This window comes from Corvus cornix, chromosome 1A (genome assembly GCF_000738735.6).
Source record: "Corvus cornix cornix isolate S_Up_H32 chromosome 1A, ASM73873v5, whole genome shotgun sequence".
NCBI lineage: Eukaryota > Metazoa > Chordata > Aves > Passeriformes > Corvidae > Corvus > Corvus cornix.
Genome location: NC_047057.1, coordinates 48,241,051 through 48,262,296, shown reverse-complemented (window position 1 = coordinate 48,262,296; position 21,246 = coordinate 48,241,051). Strand labels below are relative to the sequence as shown.

The window sequence follows — 21,246 nt, the reverse complement described above, 5'->3', positions numbered from 1 at the left end:
CTCTGCACATGCATTCTTCACTGACTGCTTGTTCTAATAGGTCACTTTTCTTGTTTTCCTCCACACCTACCTTCACTCCTAAACATCCTATTTAGAGTACCCTGACTCTTTAAATTTCCACAGTTTAGGGAAATATGGAAATGGACAGGGATAAAATTTTATCTGTTCTTTACTACCTTTCATTTCTGTATCAGCTAAGGCAACTTCTCATCTCTATTCTTTGAATATGACCTCAGATTAAACAATGGAACACACATTCTAGATGTATTTCTAAGATAAAATAAACACCAGTATTTCAGTACTTTTCTTGTTCTGCATTTTAATAGTACCTACATATCAGTTCTATTACCAAGACCTAAATGCTAAGACAGTATGTAAAATACCTTATTTCATCACTGCTCAAGGCAAAGCCCCGCAGTCCCCTGTTATATCTCAAATGATAAAAGCTTTATTACCAGTCAATAAAATGCACTGTGCTAAACCCCATGTTATTTAGCGTATCATTATGACATTATGGCTACAGTAAATAAAGGTGAGGTTTTAAAAAACTTCTTCACTGGTCACAGACGAGAATTTAAAATTGGCCCTCAAGTTCTTATGCTGCAGTAATCACACTTATTTCAGAAGATTCAACCAACAGGTAAAATGGTCTGTAATGGATTTGGATTCTCTGCAGCTGTCCTGCAGGTTAATCTTCAATAAAGGGAGTAATTAGATGCATTTAACATCTGCTACAAGGCCACCAACATGATTTTTTGAAGCTTTGTACCAAGATTCATAATTGTATTCCCAATCTGTTTCCAAGTGAGTTAAACTGAGATGGAAAAGAAAAATGCCATTTACAAGTGAAAAGTGTTTTGTAGCTGCTTTCAGTGAAAATACTGCTCCTTTCACACCTCTTTTGAATGAGTGTAACATTGCCCCTGCTGAAAGGCTCATTGTTGCTAGTGTGATGGATCAGTTTCTAGATATAAATGCAAGTAACCACAACTATCAATGTACTTGTAGACACCTGAATGATGATACCCACATTTTTTCTTAAAGCAGTAAAACCAGACACATTATATGGCAGAAAGGTGTGCATGTTTGATATACACCCAGCTGCCTTAGTTTCAGCAACCTACCATAAGATCAGGACCAAGGCCATTGGCTTGCCTTTGACTGATTAATGAACATGCACTTAACCAGCCACAAACCTGCCCTCTTCCACAGCAAAATGAATACACTACTTCAACTTCTGCAGTATGAAACAACACAGACCAATGAGACATTCAACTGTAGATTCAAATAAGAGCTTTAATCAGTGTGCAGACAGTAGAGAAGATGGTGTTCTGAATTCCCCTCAAAAGATAAAAAAATACTCCTTAAGTATTTTACAAATCTATAAAATATAAAGTTTCCTGTTACAAATAATATACAGATGTTTTTTACTACAAATGTGCAACACATTTTTATGTCACGACTGTTGCCTTCTCTTAGAATCATGTATTCCCTGAACTGTTCTCCTTAAAAAAACAGGAGAGTATAATAAATCCAAAAGTATAATGAATATATTGCTCATGACAGTGGTAAATGCTGAAGAAAATTATTCAAAAGATCTTTTTATCCATCAGATTGCTAAACTAAATAGATTTCTCATGTGAACTATATTAACATGAATAAATTTTTTTTTGAGTGTTAAATTTCAAAGCGAGATTGAAAAACACAGTCTCCATGCTCTGAAAAAGATGATAAGAGAGAAAACGATCCTTACAGACAAAAAAAACCCCACCCAAATTAAGGTATTGGTAATCGAAATTCATCCAGAAAAGGATACTCCTCAGAATATGGTTTGTATTTTACCCTAGACAGGTAATCTATAGAAGTCCTAATGGAGAGACTTTTCACAAGGACAAGAGGGAATGGTTTCAGATTGAGAGTAGGTTTAGCTTAGGTATCAGGAAGAAATTCTTTACTATGAGAGTGGTGAGGCACTGGAACAAGTTATCCAGAGCAGCTGTGGATGGCCCATCCCTTGAAGTGTTTAAGGCCAGGTTGGATGAAGCTCTGAGCAACCTGAGCAGATCTGAGTGTACCTGCCCATGGCAGATTGGAACTAGATGATCTTTAAAGTCCCTTCCAACCCAAGCCATTTTATGACTACATGATTTTATGTTACATATTTTGTATTATCTGGTACCATAGTGCCTAGCAGTATCACTGTCACCATCTCTATTTGCCACATTTCATCACTTGCTGAAGTAGGCTTGTCTCAGTCACATAACAAATGATTCTTCTGCAGAGGCCAGAAGGCTTGCTGGAAAAAAACCCCCACCATGCAGTTCAGTAACTCTTGTGGAGGAATCTGGGGAACATTTGAGGAGCACTTTGATTTTGTGGACAGTTGAAATTACTATTGAAAAAATGAAACTTTGAGGAACAGAGTAGTGCAACAGAAAAAGCACCAATAAAGTTTTAACTAAAAAACCAAAACCCACCAACTTGCTGAATGTTTTGAATCTCACTGCAAGACACTCTTCCTCAGCTGGGTCAACCTGCTTGAATGTCTAAAGTCCTGCAAGGAAGGAGATACCCAGAAGGCATAGGAGAAACCAAGACCCTTGTCTTGCAGCCAGACATACAGTAGCAACTGACCTGGTTCATTTTGTGACACTGACTTAAACAGGGACTCTGTTCTCCTTGGCCCACTTTTTCATGATGCGAACAATGTATTCTACTTGAGAATTACCAGTGCTCTTCAGAAGGTCCAGCACTTCCCGTAGAGTATCTCTACAAAGGTGAAAAGCAAAGATTTAAGTGAGGGTTAGACCAAATTGATACCAAAAAGTGCTCACATCAAACTATTTCACAAAACATGGTCCTCTGAGACAGAGAGGTCCATTCATCTGCAGTGCCGGAACTGGTTAAAATGCACACTAGATGCAATCCCAGAGACAAAAAAGCAGCCAATGAAAATGTCTTGTGTACAGCTGTAAAGAAATTATAAGTTAAAAAAACCCCAAACCAGCAAAATGTAATTAGTTTTGTGTATGCATATGTGTGTATTTATATATATAACCTCACTCTTGCAAAATAATTCCCCAGAGCAACCAAAACTTAAAAAAAAATCTTTAATGTTATTTGCTAGTCTTTAGTATGGCAACATCTAGCTTAATGCTGCCAAAGCATGTTACACATAACACAATACACAAATACAATACACATAAACACAAATAACATGGAAATCAACATTCCTAATGGGATAAACCTATTATTATTAAACCTATATAAATCCTGCCGCTGTTTGCCAGCTAGTTTACAGTAAGAGCTTAATTGTACATTTTGAAAAACAGGCAAGCTATGTGTATTTTTCTGCATCTGCCGCAGTGACTGCTAAAAGGACACTTGAAAGTTATAGTAGTTAATGAGATTATTCCAGCAGAGAAGTGAATAGAAGGAAGGTGTAAAAGCCAAGATACACACCTACCAGTCATGTAGGAAACAGCAACTTTGGCCAGAGGACAACGGCCATCTGGCATCACAGCAGAATATTCCCAAGGGAGCAGTTCTTAAATACAGCTTCACTACTCTCTCTCATTCCCCCATCCAGTGAAATGGGCCGAAAACAAAACTATCAGTAACACAGATGATTTCCTTTAAGCTTTCACCAAGTAAGTGTATTTGTCTGAGATGGTCAGTGTCTTCAGAAAGCAAATTTTAATGAAAACACAGTCTCGTCTACTCACTGTTTAGAGAAATCATGTCCTCTCTACAGTGTTGAGTAAATGTTTTCTTAGTTCTGTTCTATGCACCTTAAAATGTCATGTGATAATTTTCCACTCTTACACCATCCACATGAAACGAGGTTGTTTTCCCCCAGTTCATGAACATACTACTACATTTATAACCTAGCTTTTCCTAGTATGATGACTAATGTATTTTGGTATTTTATAGTCCATAGCACTTGCTGGTAAGTTATTCTCCACCATATATTCTATAACTGTTGGTGTGGAAGATACACTTCAAGTTGAAGACTGCATATGGAGCCTCTGGACAGAGTGTCTATTCTCTGAAAGGTCAATAAAAAAATGGAAGATGATATGTAGTCCTAAAGCTGAGATTATGATTCTGGCTTACAGCTAGCTGAAAATAGGAAAAGAGCAGAATAAATTCAGATACAACACAGAATACTCACTTTGCTTCTCGGCCAGCTAGGATCATTTGAAATACACCCACACAGGCACCTCTCTTGCCTTCCCAGTATTCAGGATTATTGTCCAGTCTCTCCAGAATATCAAACGCTTTGGCCGAATAGTAAAACTGACGCATCTGCACAGGAAGTGAAACATTATTCCTGACCACCTTTCAGACGGGGATTAAAAACACTGAGCTCAGTTTTCTGAAATCAGCAGCAGGTTGTAGAAGCAATGTGCATTTTCCTGTTTTTCTGCAGGCAGCAAGTGACACAGAACAGGGACATTTCAGTTGGGGAAATGGGGAAACAGGTGGTATTATAACACCTTTTTTTTGAGTTGCCCTTATCTAGTGTCGTACCAACTATACCAAAGCCCTTGACAGAGTATCAACCTCAAACTAGTCCAGACGTTTGAAAATGAAACCACATTTCCTCATGCAGACATGGTCACATATTTGTTTATGTAATGGGTTCAACTTTTTTTTTTTTCCTTCACTGTTACAGTACAGTACAGTACAAAAGAAGATTCAGTGACTCTATAACCCAAAATTTTCCTTAGCATAGGAAAATCCAGTGTGTACCCTATCTTTTCTGCCTTAGGTTCTCTACTTGTAATCGGGAACCAGAAGCAAGTTGCTTGGCAACAGTCAATGCAAAAGGAGTGACCAGATTAACTGTGGCTTTTGAAGTCAGTATATCTCATGTGGGCTGTATGAGTGTTCTCCACTTGAGCAAGCCTGAATAACAATGTTGTTTGTAACTAGCATCTTCCCACGAGAGAGGACAGAAGGTAGACTGAGCACAACCTCCCATCCTTTGGTAGCTGGAAGCCTGCAGAGAAAAAAGTGCAGCCTGTGGGAGCTACATTTGGAAACTTTAGTCAGAGAAACACTGGTACTACAGGATGAGTAATAATTCTCTTTTTTTCACATAAATGTTGATTTTAACCACTGGTGACTAACAAACACTTAAATGGATGGGAATAAGGATAGTGAGTAAGAACAGTATCAGATGTGTCAGCTAAAAGGAAAAATTTGAACACTGATCTATCCAAATTAGTATCTGATCTAGTTCCATTAAGCAGGTACAGGTTTAATATTCTTCTAGCTGACATAAAAGTAGGAAATGCTTCACCCCAAGTCATGTGCTGCTCCCCATATGGACAAGATGGGCAACTGCATAAAAAGGATCAAGAAATTAGGATGAAATCCTGCATGCCAGCTTCCTCACTGAACAACTTGTATCAGCACAGCAACGAGGCATCCAGCTACACCAAGTCTCAGGACACTGTTGACCTTGTTCCATCCATGCCCATTGTGTTTTTTGTCGAGCAAAGCCTAATGCAACTGCTTCCTTAAGCTACATCTCTGGTGCTGTCTGTGGACCTCCAATATAATGTAATGTTTCAGAAACAATTGAAGAATGCTACATAAAATCAAACAACATGGACCTTGCCATTTCGTGCAAGAGGTACGAACAGCTGCTAGTGTAGAAAGACAAATTATAATACTAAAGTAACAATTTTGGAGCAGTCATTTATGGCCATATGTAGACACATAATTAGGCTGCAAAATTCAGTTCTATAAATCCAGTTTTTAAGAGCTCTAGATAAATCCAAAATGTGGAGCTGCTTCTCCTCATCAGGACAAGAAGGTTTTGAGAAGAATTTAGACAACGCAATCAACTGATTTAAGTGAGATTTTAAATGATCTAGAGAGAGATTTTACATGAGGTCTGATTGTCAAGTTGCTTTCACAAATTGCACCTATGGGAAACACCAGAGGCATAGCCACTTGCTTGAGCAACTAGACTTTTAGGGTGAGATGGTAACTGAGTACTTGAAAGATGTACAAGACATAATTCTTTCAGTTTTAGAATAATGCTTTTGAGATCACAAGGAGTATCTCCCATTCCCATTACAAGCTTTAAGGAAAACATAATACTGTCCCGACTTAAAAAAAAAATAGCGGCACGAGGCATCTTGCTGAATCTATGCTAGATTTTTTTCCTTACAAGTTTTTTGTCATTTCTACCCATAATGAATCCCTAGTAGGAGAAGAAACTGTTATCATTCTTGATAGCTCAAGCATGCAGTAATTTACCAATGTTTTAATCGATGGGTTCTCTACCAAAAAGGCCTGTAGGTTAAAATACTGACTAATCCTTGCCAACTCATTCATATTATTAGACATCCTGCTGTTATAAAAGAAGTTCACTAGTCATGACAATGATAAAAGTATCCAAAGTATCCAAAAAATGACTGTTGGTACAATCACTGAATTAACAAGTCATACACCAAGCTCTAAAGAGAAAACTCACTTTGTAACAATCATTTGCAATGAGCTGCAAAAGGTTAAAGGAGTCCCCTGAGGTCTCCATCTTCAGATAGAGCTTCCAGGCCAGCTGTGGTTTCTTATTCATAATATCTGCAATAACAAGAAAAAGCTGGAATTGTGAAAAGAATATGCCACACACAATATTCAGTGGCAGGTGGAACAGATATTCCTGTATTTCTTTGTTTAATGTAAATGCATGCCTCAGCCATGAGCATGAGGCTGGGAAGGGAAACTTCTCCTTATCTTCTGTCTTACTAGTGGTAACAGCCAATTCAGCAGAGAATACCAATGTCAAAAGGAATAATTATGGTGTTTACATCTTAATTTATATTTCACAGATAAGCAATAAGAGCAACTCTCATGATTTCAGATGTGATTAAGGAACAGAATGGAAAGCATCAGAGGAGCTTTTTATGCAGGACAATTAACTATGGCAATCCATTTAGATGGTAAGATTTAGGACTGTGTGTTCTTACACACAAAAAAACTTAATTGGCACCAAACTTAGGTCTTTAATACTTGGTGCCCATGTCAGTCTAAACACTCAATTCCTATGATTCATAACAAATCAAAAGGAGAGGGCAGAGGTTGAAGCCCCTCCAATCATAACAAAACTTATCATTACACATTTAGTAGAAAAAATGTTTCTAAATTCCTGAGATCCTGTGCTGGTTTTAAATTTGCATATATGACTAGAATTTTTCATTGGTCTTTAACCATCTGGTTAACCATTGGTCTTTAAACATCATTGCTACACACAATTAGAAATAAATGAATCTGAATCTTCCATCTCGATGAGTAGAAATTCTGCTAGGGTGTTTAAACACAAAGGTTCTATTTCCTGGCGATAAGAAGCCATTCTCTTGAATCTGAGGCTGGTATTTGTAATTCCAGGCTCATTCAAACAGTGGGAGAGAAGAAAATTAAATTAAGTTTTCCTTTCTTTTTCAAGTCTTAACAGCTGTTCAGAGAGTACCTGGCTATTCACACATGGATGAGTCTTTTTCAAAAGAGGGACTGTTTAGCTTGTTATATTTGTGCCCACTGTGTCTATACTTATATTGCAGGTAGAATGGGTGGTAATCAACAATAAACATGTAACACCAAATCACAGAATTTATAGACACTTCTCATTTAGGAGGCAGCAAGACATCAAATTGGATTTATCTCTCATCAGCTTGAGATACCATACACAGTGGTAAACAGCCAGTTCTCAATTTCCAACACCAATCTATCTACCTAGAGCAATGCAGTTCTGTGCTAATCCAATGGTTTTTTACCTTCTCTTCAAGAAGAATTTGGTAGAAATAGAACTATAATACTAAACAAAAAATTACATTCTGTCATGCAGAAAAAGATGCACCTCTGGTACTTTTTTCCCCTCGGAAATATTTCAGCATTGAATTGTTTATGACTCAATCCCTAATTGTACTCTGACATTAATGTATCATAATGTGATCTGTTAGTAATTTACATACTTGACACAAAAAGATAACTATATTCATCATTCCCATAAAAAATTCAAATAAAACATTCATATCTAAACCACTCAAACAGAATCAGGTACTGCAGCTTAAAGAAAAAGGAAATAAACTGACACATCCTAAACCAGAGTCATAGATAGGCATCCCTATGTGTGATGTGCCTGTCTGGAAAGACCATGTTAGGAGATGTTTACTGTATCTGCAATATGGCATAACATCCCAAAGCATACATATTTGCATTCCAGGTATAACTGCTGAAAATGGTTTGATAAGAAAACACTTTGCATAAAGGCACTGTAAGGAAAACGAATTAGCCTGGGGAGTCTCAGACTTGAGTCCTTAGAAAAGCCCACTTCTATACTATTTTGTATGTGGCACTGCAGCTGTCTCTGTACTGAGGTGTACTCTGCAGTGTTTTAAAAACTGGTTCAGAAAAAGTAAATAAGATTTGCTAGAGAGCACTAAACACAGCAAAAGTTTCCTGGCTTCAAGGAAATTCAAGGAAAGAACTCTTCTAAGAGTTTTCAGAAGAAAAAAACATGCTGGAGATTATAAAGGATATCCCTCAGACACAGGAGTTTGGACAACATGTAGAGTAACATGGTAGGAAGAAAAATACCATGTATGCTTGCCTGATTCTTCTCTTCCCTAGACATCTGACATTGGCTAACCTTGGAGGCAGACAGACCCTTGAGCCTGACCCAGTATGAATGCTTCTATTTTGTGTTTTACTCTGAACATTTTAGAGTTGTAACTCAGTCTTTTAAAACAGAAAGTCTTCACTCAAGCAATTGAGTAGACAATTGAGAAGAAAAAGGGTCACTGGTCAGGACAAAGCTGCATTGACAATACTGTAAAGCAGTGCACTGAAGCAGTAATTGCTTATAAAAGCCAGATGTATGAAAGGTGCAATAACCACCCACACTATAACTAGTGCAATCAGCTTTTCACTTTCATAGTCCTGAATCCACCTACAACATTAAATTCAATTAGGAAAGTGGATTGCCAAGACTGACGCAATAGAGGAAGATCTGTATTCTGCAATGTTGAGAGTAAAGTGACTCACAGCAGCGAGCCAGCCAGCTAAGGTAAACAAAATCACTTTTTATCTTCTCGCTCTGGATCAAAAGGAACACCTGCAGGAAGAAGGAAAATAAAAGATTATACATGCATGTACTTTTAAACAAACAGAAGGCAAACGTTCCTCATTTCAACACACAGATAAGGTTTAAGTCACACAAACAACTGTTCATGAGAAGAGTTTGGGTATGCAATTGCAGTGTAGGGGCATCCCTCTGTGTGGAGTAGGTGGAGGATTCACACAGTGCCCTGTTTGTCAAGGGACTTGTGCAGCTTCAGAACACCAAGCTGTGCAGAGGGTGCGGCCTGCCCTGAACAAGCGCCAGTGGGCGGCCATGCAACACAAACAGCACAAAGGAACACTGGGCCTGTGGGAAAAGCTATTTGGAATGTGTTTGTTTAGAAAGCAATGCAAGCAATTACATTAGCATCTTCTTGAAACACCAGAAGTTTCTCATACAGATGAGACTTTCCTCCCATACATGTCAGAGATCATTCCAGGTGTGCAATAAGCCATTTCTAACCATTTCAGTTTCAGTAAGGTTCTGAGGCAAAGCACTCATCTTTTGTACCTTACTGTACAAATACAGGTTTGCTCCATTCTACATAAAAAGGGTTGTGTGTGGGAAGTTATACATTTTAAAATGTACTCTGGCTTTGCTCAAAGAAAAAAAGCTATTTATGCCTCTCTCAAGTATATTTGTAACTATATGGGATGCTACTGGCAATAATCAAAATACCTTTATAGGAATAGATGTATGTACTGGAACAGTGAGTTACACAAATTACAGACATTTGTACTGCTTAAACATTGCTGATCCCCTAATTTGGGGGGGGGGGGGAAGAAGAAGGAGTAATAGGGAAGAAACAAAAAGAAAGCAGTGTTATCACTGTAAGTAGCACTTTATCATACATTTTATTTTATTATGTCCAGGGAGGTATGCTTTAAAATAACTTAGCAAGTGCTGTATGTAGATGTTTTACACGTTTATGAGACACTGGGGATGGCTGATCTTTATATGGAATTGTCATCACAACCCAAGATCAGACACGAGGCCAGATAAATCAATGTAATGACATAATTCTGGTATTTAAATGCATCACCTATATAACACAAGTTTCTATAGAACAACTTCTAAAAACATAAGAGGAAAAATGTAGATTAACAGCAGTTTACAGCTTTGTGTTTCTTTGTTGCCTAGTTGCTGCTAAAACTTACTTACAGAATTATCATTTTTATGGAATTTCAGGAATCAGCATAGCCTGCTAGCATAGTCTTGAAAGATTTTCATGAGGCTAAGTGAATTGAAAGCTTGTTGAATTGAAATATATATCCATTTTCCTTCAGTCTTGGATGTTTTTCTTAAAGAGAGATGCAATTTTGGGTCACAGAAATTAAGGGGTAAGGGTGCTGGATGGGAGGGTTGGGATGCGGGGGGAGATGAGTTGTAAAACCAGGGGAGCTCTGTTATTGACAAACCTGGTTAGTTAAAAAGTTGGAAAGACTGGAAAAACAAAACAAAACATAAACCCCAAACCAACCAAACCTATATGATCCACTTTAGACTATGTGGTGTGGGATTTTCTTTGTGGCTTGTCTTCTTTTCTGGTCTTGTGGAAAATGTTGCTTCCATCTTCATAATAGCTATTTGCTTTTGCATATTTTAGTTGTAATTAAGTTTCTGCTGCACAGAGACATAAAAAGTACTGGGTGTAGAAGTTAATCACTTCCAGCTGCATCTGAATGCTGCTGAATAAGATAGTGAGCACTTCCTCTTTTCCGCCCACATATCCCAGAGGAAGAGGTTATTTTTTTAAACACAAATTTCTAGGGACACCTAGAAGCTCTTAAGTATTCAGGGTCTTTTAGTTAGCATGCCCTACTCAGTCTGAACAAAAAGAGTGCCTGGGATCCCAGACAAAGCGTAGAAAATCTGATTAAGAGGCCATTCTTTGATCAATTAGAGGTAGCTGCAAGCACTCTTGTGATGCACCACAAGCAGCATGACTCCCTGTATACCTCACATTACAAGATTAGCAAGATAATCTTTTCTGAATAGTGTTCACTGAGAGTTTCAGTTCCTCTAAGAAGGGGAAGAAGATGTTCCACAGAACCTGCTTATTTTCAACCAACATGAAGGTCTGGGTGAAGAAAAGGAAGGAAATGGGAATATGAGGGAAAAGTTTCCATTGCTGTTTTTCAAATAAAATAAATACATACCTCTTCAGCTTCACTAAAATTGCCCATTGCAGCTTTGGCTTGGGCATAGTTGAAGTTAAAAGTGTCATTGTTGTAGAAGTAACTCTGAAAAATATGGACAACCCCCAAATAAATACAACAAAAAAACCTCCTCCCATGATATAATAACATTAAAAATACCACCCCCTCCCAACCCCAGTCTGAGTCAGACCATATAAAGACAATGGGAAGGAAAAAGAAAATCCCACATTAGGAACATATGGTATTTATAAACAGTGGGCAGAAAAATTATGGACTAGATTTTCCATCCTACATTTGTGACTACAAGCACCGCTGAAACATTCCACAACATTAGCTATGAGAGATCTGGAAAATGTTCCAAGCTCAAAATTGCAGTGGCAGCTTTTGTGGGTATAATTTTCACTTGGGGCATGTGAAGACATGCTGTGCTGCCATGGTCTCTTTCCCCTCCCAAGCACTTAGTTCACCACTAGGGTGGGTAAATAGGCAATTGACTTCCTTGAGTCTTTAAGGGGAAGAACAGTTTGTTTTTCCAAGACTTGTCAAGGTTTATCAAGAGATCCTGGGCATCTGGTTATGTGATGGATACTAATCTGACAAAATGGATCTCATGATGCAGGTGGAGCCACAGTACTGGGCTGTAGCAGGCAGCACACCAGGTAACAGGACTTCTTTAAGCAAGCCTTGCTTACCGGTATCCTTCTCACTAGTTGAAGTGCAACACTAAGTTTTTCTCTCCCATAACACTAGACATGACACATCTGGTTTAGGACACACCAGATTGAACTAGCTGTTATCTTTTCTGAAAAGCTACATGGGTCAAAGCAGGAAATGTAACTCTAGGTACAGGTTAGGTTGGTATTTGGGGTTGACCTGATCACAGTCAGACTGAAGTATAACTCAGATGACCAAAAGTCAGCTGTGTTCTACATTCAGCACCATCCCACACTGCTGGACCAGTAGAGCTGGCAGAGGTAAGATAGAACACAATATCAGATGCAAGCACAAATGGGATTGAGGATTCCTGACCTGTGGATCATGCTTATGAAAGAGCATGGGAAAAAAGGAGGGTGGTTTATCCAATACCATTACTGCAGGAAAGCCTCCCGGGGTGCCTAACAGCAAGGTGTAGGGAAGAAGAAATGTTTTTCCTTATCCAGCATTTATAAACGAAACAAAACTTGTGTAGGAAGATCAAACTTTTGGTTTTTCCCCTCTTTTGAGTGAAGAGGAGGTAAAAAGCATAGTTGGGACTGTACTAAACATACAGGAAGCAGCGGACAAATCCCTTTCCCAGTAGTATCTTCTTTCATGATGTAGGGACACTGAGGAACCTCTTCCTTTCACTGTCACAGGCAGTCTACAAAGGGTACTGATTTAGTCCACCCACATAAATCAAGCTAGTGCCTTGAAAGGAAAGGTGAGGGATTGCCACTTTGCCAAATGTCCAGGTTTCACCCCAACAGTCTATGGTAGGGTGCGCAAGCCAGTAAATACAGCAAGCTGTGTGACAGCATGAGGATGAACCAATTGGGGTGAACCTTAAGCTCAGTTTGTAAAAACATTTCAGTATCCTTAGGGTGAACTAACGGGTTTCACCAGATGAGGATTACGACACTTTACTGCATTCTTTCTCAATAGTAGTTTCATGTGAATCAGCACAAGTCCCAGGTTAAGTAAAGCTGGTGAGCCAGATGCTAGTTTTACTATGTGAATGCTTTCTTCTGTTCAAATAGTCCCCATTGTATCTTTTAATTAAAATGGAGAAGCACCTCTGTCAGGAACCAAACTCAAAAAATGTGTCATTCTGTCCTGGCCATATAAGTACTAGAGACCAGACCTACGACAAAATCAAAACCAGGAGAAATGAACAAGTTCCCCTGATAGTACAACACATTCATAGCAGCTAGACAGTTTATCTTTTTTTTTTTTTAAACCACATTATATGCACCAGACTTTACTCTCTTGTGGTCTTTTTAGAGTTATTCGATCTTTTAATAAAACCAACTGTCCTCTGAGTGATGTCCATTTCAATGAGATGCTCAGATACCCAGCTTAAAAATGAAGAATTCCCATTGTGGCCACAACTCAGCTGAGCCTGAATCAGGTTGTTTTTTACTCAGTTGATCCCTGACAGTGTTATAATGTCACTCTTGGGGCAGCTGGCAATACATTTATAATAAGGTGTCCCCTGAGATATTCTTATGCCTAAAGCAGTTTTAACTGCTCATGGATGAAGGTGGTGTTTCTTGAGAGAATATCAAGCAAATAATCTTCACAGAGGACAGCTCCATTTTAAGAGCTGCAGAGATTCTACTGAAGTTTATTCCTGTGAATGAAACACAAAGGTAAAGCCATGTAAGCCTTGCCTGTAACATGGTACAGAAAGAACCATTTGCATCCCTGTGACCTTAAGAGAAGGGAAATGACTTAAGTAAACCTGAGCATGGCTAGTCTCAGCTGAAAAATTATGAGAATGATCAATTATTTCAAAAGGAACAAGCAAAAAAAGTTTAGTAGGCAGTGAACTTTTGTCCCATATACCTTGGAGGTGATTTGTAATCACATTTAACTTTGACCTTTTCAGGTTAGAACTGGTTGTTTAAGAACCTTTTCAAGGAAATGGAAAGAGCTGAGCATATCTGTGGAGTAATTCATTGCAGTATAAATGTAAGAAATACACAGGATGAATTCTCTGGAAATTACCATCTATACCTGTCGGCAATAAACTGAGACCAGATGACCAGTTCTAACTAGAAATTCAACTTTTAGATGGCTCAAGTTAGGCAAAACAATTCTTACTGTTAATTTCCTTTTCTTCAATTACACACACTCTCCAGTTTGGGGTGGTGGTGGTAGTGTATCTCTTCATTCCACTACACTGGAGCGACTCCAGTGGCTAAAGCCACTGGGATTTCTTCAAAGGTCTCTTTCCAGACAAAGTTTAAAAACACTACGCCTTCACCATTTTTCACTCATCAGCTGCTTTTGGGCACCATTACAGCCACATGTTTTTCTTTAGATCTCATTTTCCTTAGAACATTGTAATTATGCTCATCTTGTATATCTCCCAATTCTTTTAATAATTTCTTTTGAGATTCTCATTCCTCTTCCCACCAAATACAGAGTTGTTTCAAGTCGAGTTTCAAACCCCTGGAACAAGACTGCAATCATTTAATCCATAATCACAGTCCAGCTTCCCTCTTTCCTCACATCTGACTTTAACTGTGTATCTGTAAGTTATACCCATTCTATCCATTGAATACTGGTGATCTGATAATGTTGCATGATGGTGATTTAAAGCTTCTCTTATTTTGAAAAATGCAACATTGTCTGCAGGGTACTCAGATATTTCTGCAAAAATAACATTCCTAACTTACTGCTTTGGTAATACTACCCTATTTTAGCCCTTCAGTGACTGCTTTCTCTGTAACATGTAAGTCTTATTCCTTTCAGAGTCCTTCACGTCCTATCTTCCTTATGCACTCTCGTTCACTAAAATGTTGTCCCCAATTATTAACCTGTGACAATAATCGCCATCACTCACTTGGTAAGTCTTAAAAAAACATGGATTTTTTTTCCTCCATGCTGCCCACCCCCTAAATATACACTTTTTTTTCACTGTCTTCCTTTAATTATATTCTTTATCTTCTGTGATGCCACCAGCAAGCCTGATAATGGTTAGATTGCAAGTGCAAAGAGTCCATCATGCCCATCATGCTGCATGGGACCATTTTCTAAATTGCTTCTTTACATTTTAATCCATTTATTGTACTGACCACTTATGTCCCACTATCACTCCTGTGTTTTATTTTTACTATAAAAAAGGATAAATTTCTGTATCTTTTTATGTTTCCATTGTGTCTCACATAGTACAGTCTAAAAGTAGTGATTCTGTGCATTACAGTACTACCAATAATAAATAGTACTAACCTTGATTGAGTTGAGGTAAATTAGGACATTAGGAAACTGTCTAAGAAGAAAGAAGCAGGAGGACATGCACTGTCTCCCTGGAATGGTATCTAAAATTCAAAAGAGAAATGCAAATTTGTAGAATTTAAAAACACATGGTAATGGAAATCACTGCCAAGACTGCTGGCACCTATGAAAGCAGCTAGTTTCTAAAAATAGTGTAGCTTGCCTTTTCAGGCAAAGGACCATACTGGACATTAGAAAAAACCATTAGTTCATCTTGTCAACTCTCTCTACAGCATCCAATAACTATTGCAAGACTTTATTCAATAGCAACAAGTCTTTTCTGTGACACAATTTATGTAGTATAATTTTACCATTAATTATTCTTACTCTTAGGAAATGACACTTTATACAAAGCCTGAGTTTGCTATTCTAATGCCATTAGCCCTATTTCTTCAAAATTATGCTTTTCAGTTATCCTGGACAAAGAAACTCTACTTATTTTAATTTTAGTTTGAGCAAGAGAGTAAACTTGATATATTGAAAATATTGTTATAAAAAAGAATTAATACAGGAACAGGTAAAATACTCAGCGATATCAGACAGTATGGAAATTATGTCCATGCATTTGGGATTGCCACATTGCTCATAAGAGGTAAAGCCATAAACAAGTTAGACATATCAGTTCAAATGAGTGTCACTAAAGTTTGCTGCTATGTCATCATAAACTTTGTTGCAACCATATTATGCTGTCACCTACTCTGACATTGCAAGCTGTGTTAGTGAAAACTATTTCAAAGCTTTTTTAAAGATTCTGAAGTAAGATTACTAGGACTGATTTTTGTTAGGCCCAGCCAGCAGACACGGATGAACCCAAGCAGCAGGGTTCATCAGGGTTCATCATGCAAGTGATGTCAAATCTCTACTATTTCACTACATCAAGTGATCATCAGAGAGGATGCTGCTCTGCGCAGTTTGGAAAGGTGACAAAAGGTAAGATCCTAAGGTTACCAACATCCCTGAAGTAATCCGCTCCTGAACGTTAGTTACCATCAATCCATCCACACCAGAAAATCAAAATAACTTTTCTGTATATAGAAATTTCATGTAACTAAACACCAGTCTTTTGACTCCATACCGCCACACAAAATTGAGCGTTCAACCAGAAACTGTATATTCTCCTTTAAACATAGTAGGTAGTAATTATTACTGGAAAGCACTATATAAGATGTCAAAATATGTTTCAAAGGAAAGCACAATATTCTCATTTTTTATCTTTTACCATTAGGAGATACTGAGCTTGGATGTCCTGTCTTTTCCATATAGAGACAATCAATCCTTATCTATGTCTGAAAGAGACAATCAATCCTTATCTATGTCTGAACCACACCATTCAGTTCTCCAGCTTCAGAAGATTATTTGGTTATTTATGAAGTGTTCACTTGGGAGGAGAAACTGGCCTAAATATTTATCTGTCCTTTTTTACATGCAGGCATAGTTTTCATGACAAATATATGCCTTTACAGAACAATAACAGGAACAGTTTTATAAAAAGGAGCCAAGAAACACTGAGTAACAAAACTACAGATAACTCAAAAACGTCCCTTTTCTCTGATGTTTGATTTTTGAAGTTCATAAATTCATGATTTATTTTGAACAAAATTTTAAAACATGCAAAGAAGACTTAAAACTGAGGACGCATTTTTAGTAAAAATGAATCACAGTAACAAAATATTAGAAACACAATACTCCCCTAAATGATTCGAATGTTTCTAAATTTTAGTATTTATTCTTATGTCCACATTTTGGCAGAAAGTTTTATTATCCCAGCACACAGTCCCCCACATATTTATTGAAAGATTTCATTAAAAAAACCAAACAAGTCAAACATCCGTGTATCTCATACAACTCAGCAACGAATGCTACCAGTGACAGAAAAACTAGAATTTTCTAATTCACCCCATGTGACTCATGCAGAAACAGGAAAAATTTGTCATTTCAAAAAATTACTTAGGGTGACCTAAGAGAACCTCAAAGAAAAGACTGCATGAAGTTCGGAAGAAATGTTCCATTCCTCCCATCCAACATCAAATTTGCCTGAGTTGGTCCTTAAAGAGGACCACTGAAAACAAAAGGGTGCTCTTTTTCATTATGCTTGCAGTGTTTCTGGGTAGTTTGTAAGACTTACACTAAGCACCAGAAGCACTGCATTTAATGGAAATGTTAATGTTAATTTGTTTTTGCTGATGTTCCTCTTGCCCCATTTCCTCCTTAAAAGAAATCTGATCTGTTTAATTTTCCACCCAGTTGAGACCCTAGTAGAAGAGAATGAGAACTAAGTATAAAAATCTAGTTATATTCTCCTTCATAATGTCTGTTCCATTTCAAGTCATTAGGATTAACAATTTTTATTAAGCTTAAAAAACCCCCAGTAACCAAGCTGCTGTTTGGGCGTTATTTATTGCTGCTAGAGAATGAATGTTGAATCCTACACTCTAAGTGCTTCCTGTATTTTTTTTAGTTTTTGTTTTGTCTGTCCCCTGTTAAAGTGCACAACATCCAACACGAGATAAAATGTGTACGTTTAATGGAAATGACTTGCACATTAACTTAGTTTTCTCCATGTTCCTTGAACATCCAAGGCAGAGATCTAATTTAAAAAAGCAAAGGGCTTAGCTGATGACTCCAAATGACTTTACAAATAAATGACACTGTATTCTTCCTAAACTCCTGTTGCTGCTTTTTCTTAATGCAGTCATGGGATTTCTACAGTTAACAAAAGCAAGTCAGAAAAAATATTCCACATCTTCATTTTGATCCATTGTTTTTTGATAACCCACATTAAAATAAGACGCCTTGTAGACTGTTGTGGTTTAACCCCAGCTGGCAACTAAGTACCACTCAGCTGTTTGTTCACTCCACCCTTCTCACCCGACAAAAAAAAGTAAAACTTGCGGGTTGAGATAAGAAGACTTTGATAATTGAAATAAAATATTATTAGTAATAATAATAATGAAAAGGGGAGAGAGAGAGGAATAAAACTCAAAGAGAAACAAATGATCCAGAATACAATTAATTGCTCACCACCAACTGACGCATGCCCAGCCCCTCCCCAAACCACAACAAGCCCCTCCCAGCCAACTCCCTCCAGTTTATGTACTGGGCATGGTGTTCTACAGCATGAAATAACCCTTCGGCTCATTCAGATCAGCTGTCCTGGCCGTGCTCCCTCCCAACATCTCATGCAGTTCCTCACTGGCACAGCATGGGAAACGGAAAAGTCCTTGACTTTGCAACAACTAAAACATCAGTGTGCTATCAACATTTTTCCCATACTAAATTAAAAATGCAGCACTGTACTTCTCTAAGAAGAAAATTAACTCTATCCCAGGCAAAACCGGGACATAGGCCCAGTTGCAAGCAAAGACACAGCAAAGGATTTCCTCACTCTAGCAAGCAACAACCTACTTCTGTATTACAATCTGCAAAGCAGCTAAGTAACTCGATAAAGACCTTAAAGGTGTTGCAAGGACTGGCCGGGTGGGAAGTGCTGAAGTATGATGTACACGCTTGAACAGCATGGCTGGCTACTTAGGGAAAGCCCAAGTATACAAACAGCAAGAATTCTGTTCTCCATTCTAAATCCAGCAAAACAAAGGGAGCAGATCAAAAATGACCACAAGTATACTACATAGTGGCTAATATGCTAAGTTACCTAAGAACATAAAAACTATTATATTGGATCCAAGGTTTGCCTAGTTCAGAGTTTGCTGAATAAGAATATACAGCTATAGAAAGAAGATATTCTGATTTCACATATAATCCACACTGTGGTATGTAATGGCACTTCTGCTGAAGTTTATTCCAGCTTTCAACAATCTGCACTGAAGACTTCTTAATCGTTGCTGAAAAATTTGTGTTAAACAGCCAATGGACGTTTCATCTACAAATTTCTTTATACATTGTGGTTCTCACAAAGTTTCTCTATCAAATAAACTGTGTTATGTGAAAAAGTAATTATTGCTGTTTGTTTTAATCGTCTTGAGTGATAATTTATGTCCATGTTCCTTGATTTTTGTATTGTGCAGTAAACAATTCTTCTCTATTCCTCTTTTCCTTGTCATTTATGATGTACATAATCAAACTCAGTATTCATTTTTCAGCCCATGTATTTTCCTTTATTTAATCTCTCCTTCTCTCCTACTTCAAGAATCTATCCCCTTTCTCTGGTCATCCTTGCTGTACTTATTGTATCCTTTCTTGACCTACCACGTTTTTAAAGAAATGTAAGAACTAGAACTGTAGACAGTATTCAAGGAAAAAAATGACATCTGTATACAATGACCCAGTAATTATTTTTGTTTTCTCTTTCCTCACTGATTCTTAAGATCCTCTTCAATTTTTCTCATAATTTTGCTAAATTTAATTTGCATATTATTACCCAGTCTTATATAGTCTTTCACATCTTTCATCATTATGGAAGCTTTTATTTTTACTACTATGGGTAATTTTGTACCATTGGTAAACCTAGTCATGTCATTATTTGTCTCCTATAGCTCATTAATTATGAATACAAGCCCTTTCTTTAGAGAAACAAAACGTTCTTTCAAGTGTTCAAATCAGGTGCATTTTATCCTTTTCACTCCTATTTCACTGTAAATTTTCTGCTAGAAATGAGAAAGGTTATTATGTAGCTTCTCAGGGTTGGTTTTTTGAGGTATTTGCTAACACATGGATTTTGAATTTGATTATACTCAGATGACTGTAGTGGAATTGTAGTTGCATCATAAAATTTCAACTCAGGTGCTACATAATTCAATATTGGTCCAGAGTTACCTGTTCACTTGTGCTTTCTCTAAGGAAGATGGAAACAAAAAGTTCATGCTGTTTATCATGCCATGTAATTGCATTTACTAGGTCAATATGGGCAGAACAGAAGCCTCCAACTATTATTTATCTTTCTATATAAAATCTGTAACCTGTTTAATATGCCACTCACTGTTCCCATCCAGGCTGGCTGGTGAATGATTTGGCTTCAATACGGTGAGTTGCCTATCTAAACATGTAATTGAAAACAACATAATTTTACTCACTGATAAAGGAAAGATACTTATTTTGAGAGAAGTTTTCTATAATTTCTCAATTTTCGATAATTTCTACCATTTCTCCAGTGGCATCCTCTATTATCTATGCTTATTTATGTACAAGCTATGTTTATTTAATGTACAATCCCCATTGTACATTAAATAGGAACAATATCCTACATGTCACCTTCCTCCTATCACATAAAAAAATTATTTTAGTTTTTAACTGCCTCTTCTAAAACCAGGCGTTCCACTTTATCCATCTTTAAAAACATCTAATAAAAACACTTACATTCTTGGGCTTCATGTGTTTGGTTTTTTGTTATATCCTACCTAAATAGAACTGTTTGCCTCTTCTATTTCCTATCTACAGTTTGTTGACCTCCATCTGTTCTTCATTTGAGGTTCAGCAAAACCCGTCACACTATTTTACCTTTAAAGGAGTTACCCTGAACTGTGTGCTCTTCTGTATGGCAGTTTCCTCCCATAAGCTTTTAAGAAGATGACAAAGCAGTTTTTACATGGAAGTACCAAGAGGGCAAGATGCTTGCAGTACTGACGTTTCCTTTTACCTCTGGAACCAATCCTTACCACAAGCTCATTTTTTTCAAGTAATCCACCTTCCTAATTGTACATTTCTGTACAACATTTCTGTTGCCATTTTTCTCCCCCTCAGCCATAGAAAGTTTGAAGTCTCAGCCTCTCTATTATTATTTTGCATATGAGTTTAAAAATATTTCACAGTAAAATTCAGACTTTTGGGTTCCTAACAATTTCAGTTTTGGTTTTGAGCTGTATCTTCACAAGAAATCCTTTCAGGCTATCTTTTCCCTGACTATCTCTGTATTAATTTTATCCATGTGTGCTCTGGTCACTCATCACACCTGCATGACTGTTATAGGCATTAAGATATTCCCACAAACCGAGTCCTCCACTGCTATAGTTCACAATG

At 37.5% G+C, this 21,246-nt stretch overlaps 1 protein-coding gene across 1 annotated transcript in view; it reads right to left on the bottom strand.

The window, feature by feature from the left end:
• Positions 1-1,276: 1,276 nt before the first annotated feature.
• TTC26 (tetratricopeptide repeat domain 26) overlaps positions 1,277-21,246 on the bottom strand; it is a 47,893-nt gene continuing 27,923 nt past the window's right edge. The window contains exons 13-18 of the mRNA XM_039570953.1: positions 15,229-15,317; positions 11,296-11,379; positions 9,061-9,130; positions 6,494-6,600; positions 4,175-4,308; positions 1,277-2,769 (exon numbers count right to left, since the gene is read on the bottom strand). Of these exons, the coding sequence (XP_039426887.1) occupies positions 2,658-2,769; positions 4,175-4,308; positions 6,494-6,600; positions 9,061-9,130; positions 11,296-11,379; positions 15,229-15,317 (596 nt within the window). The 3' untranslated portion in view covers positions 1,277-2,657. The remainder of the gene's footprint in view (positions 2,770-4,174; positions 4,309-6,493; positions 6,601-9,060; positions 9,131-11,295; positions 11,380-15,228; positions 15,318-21,246) is intronic.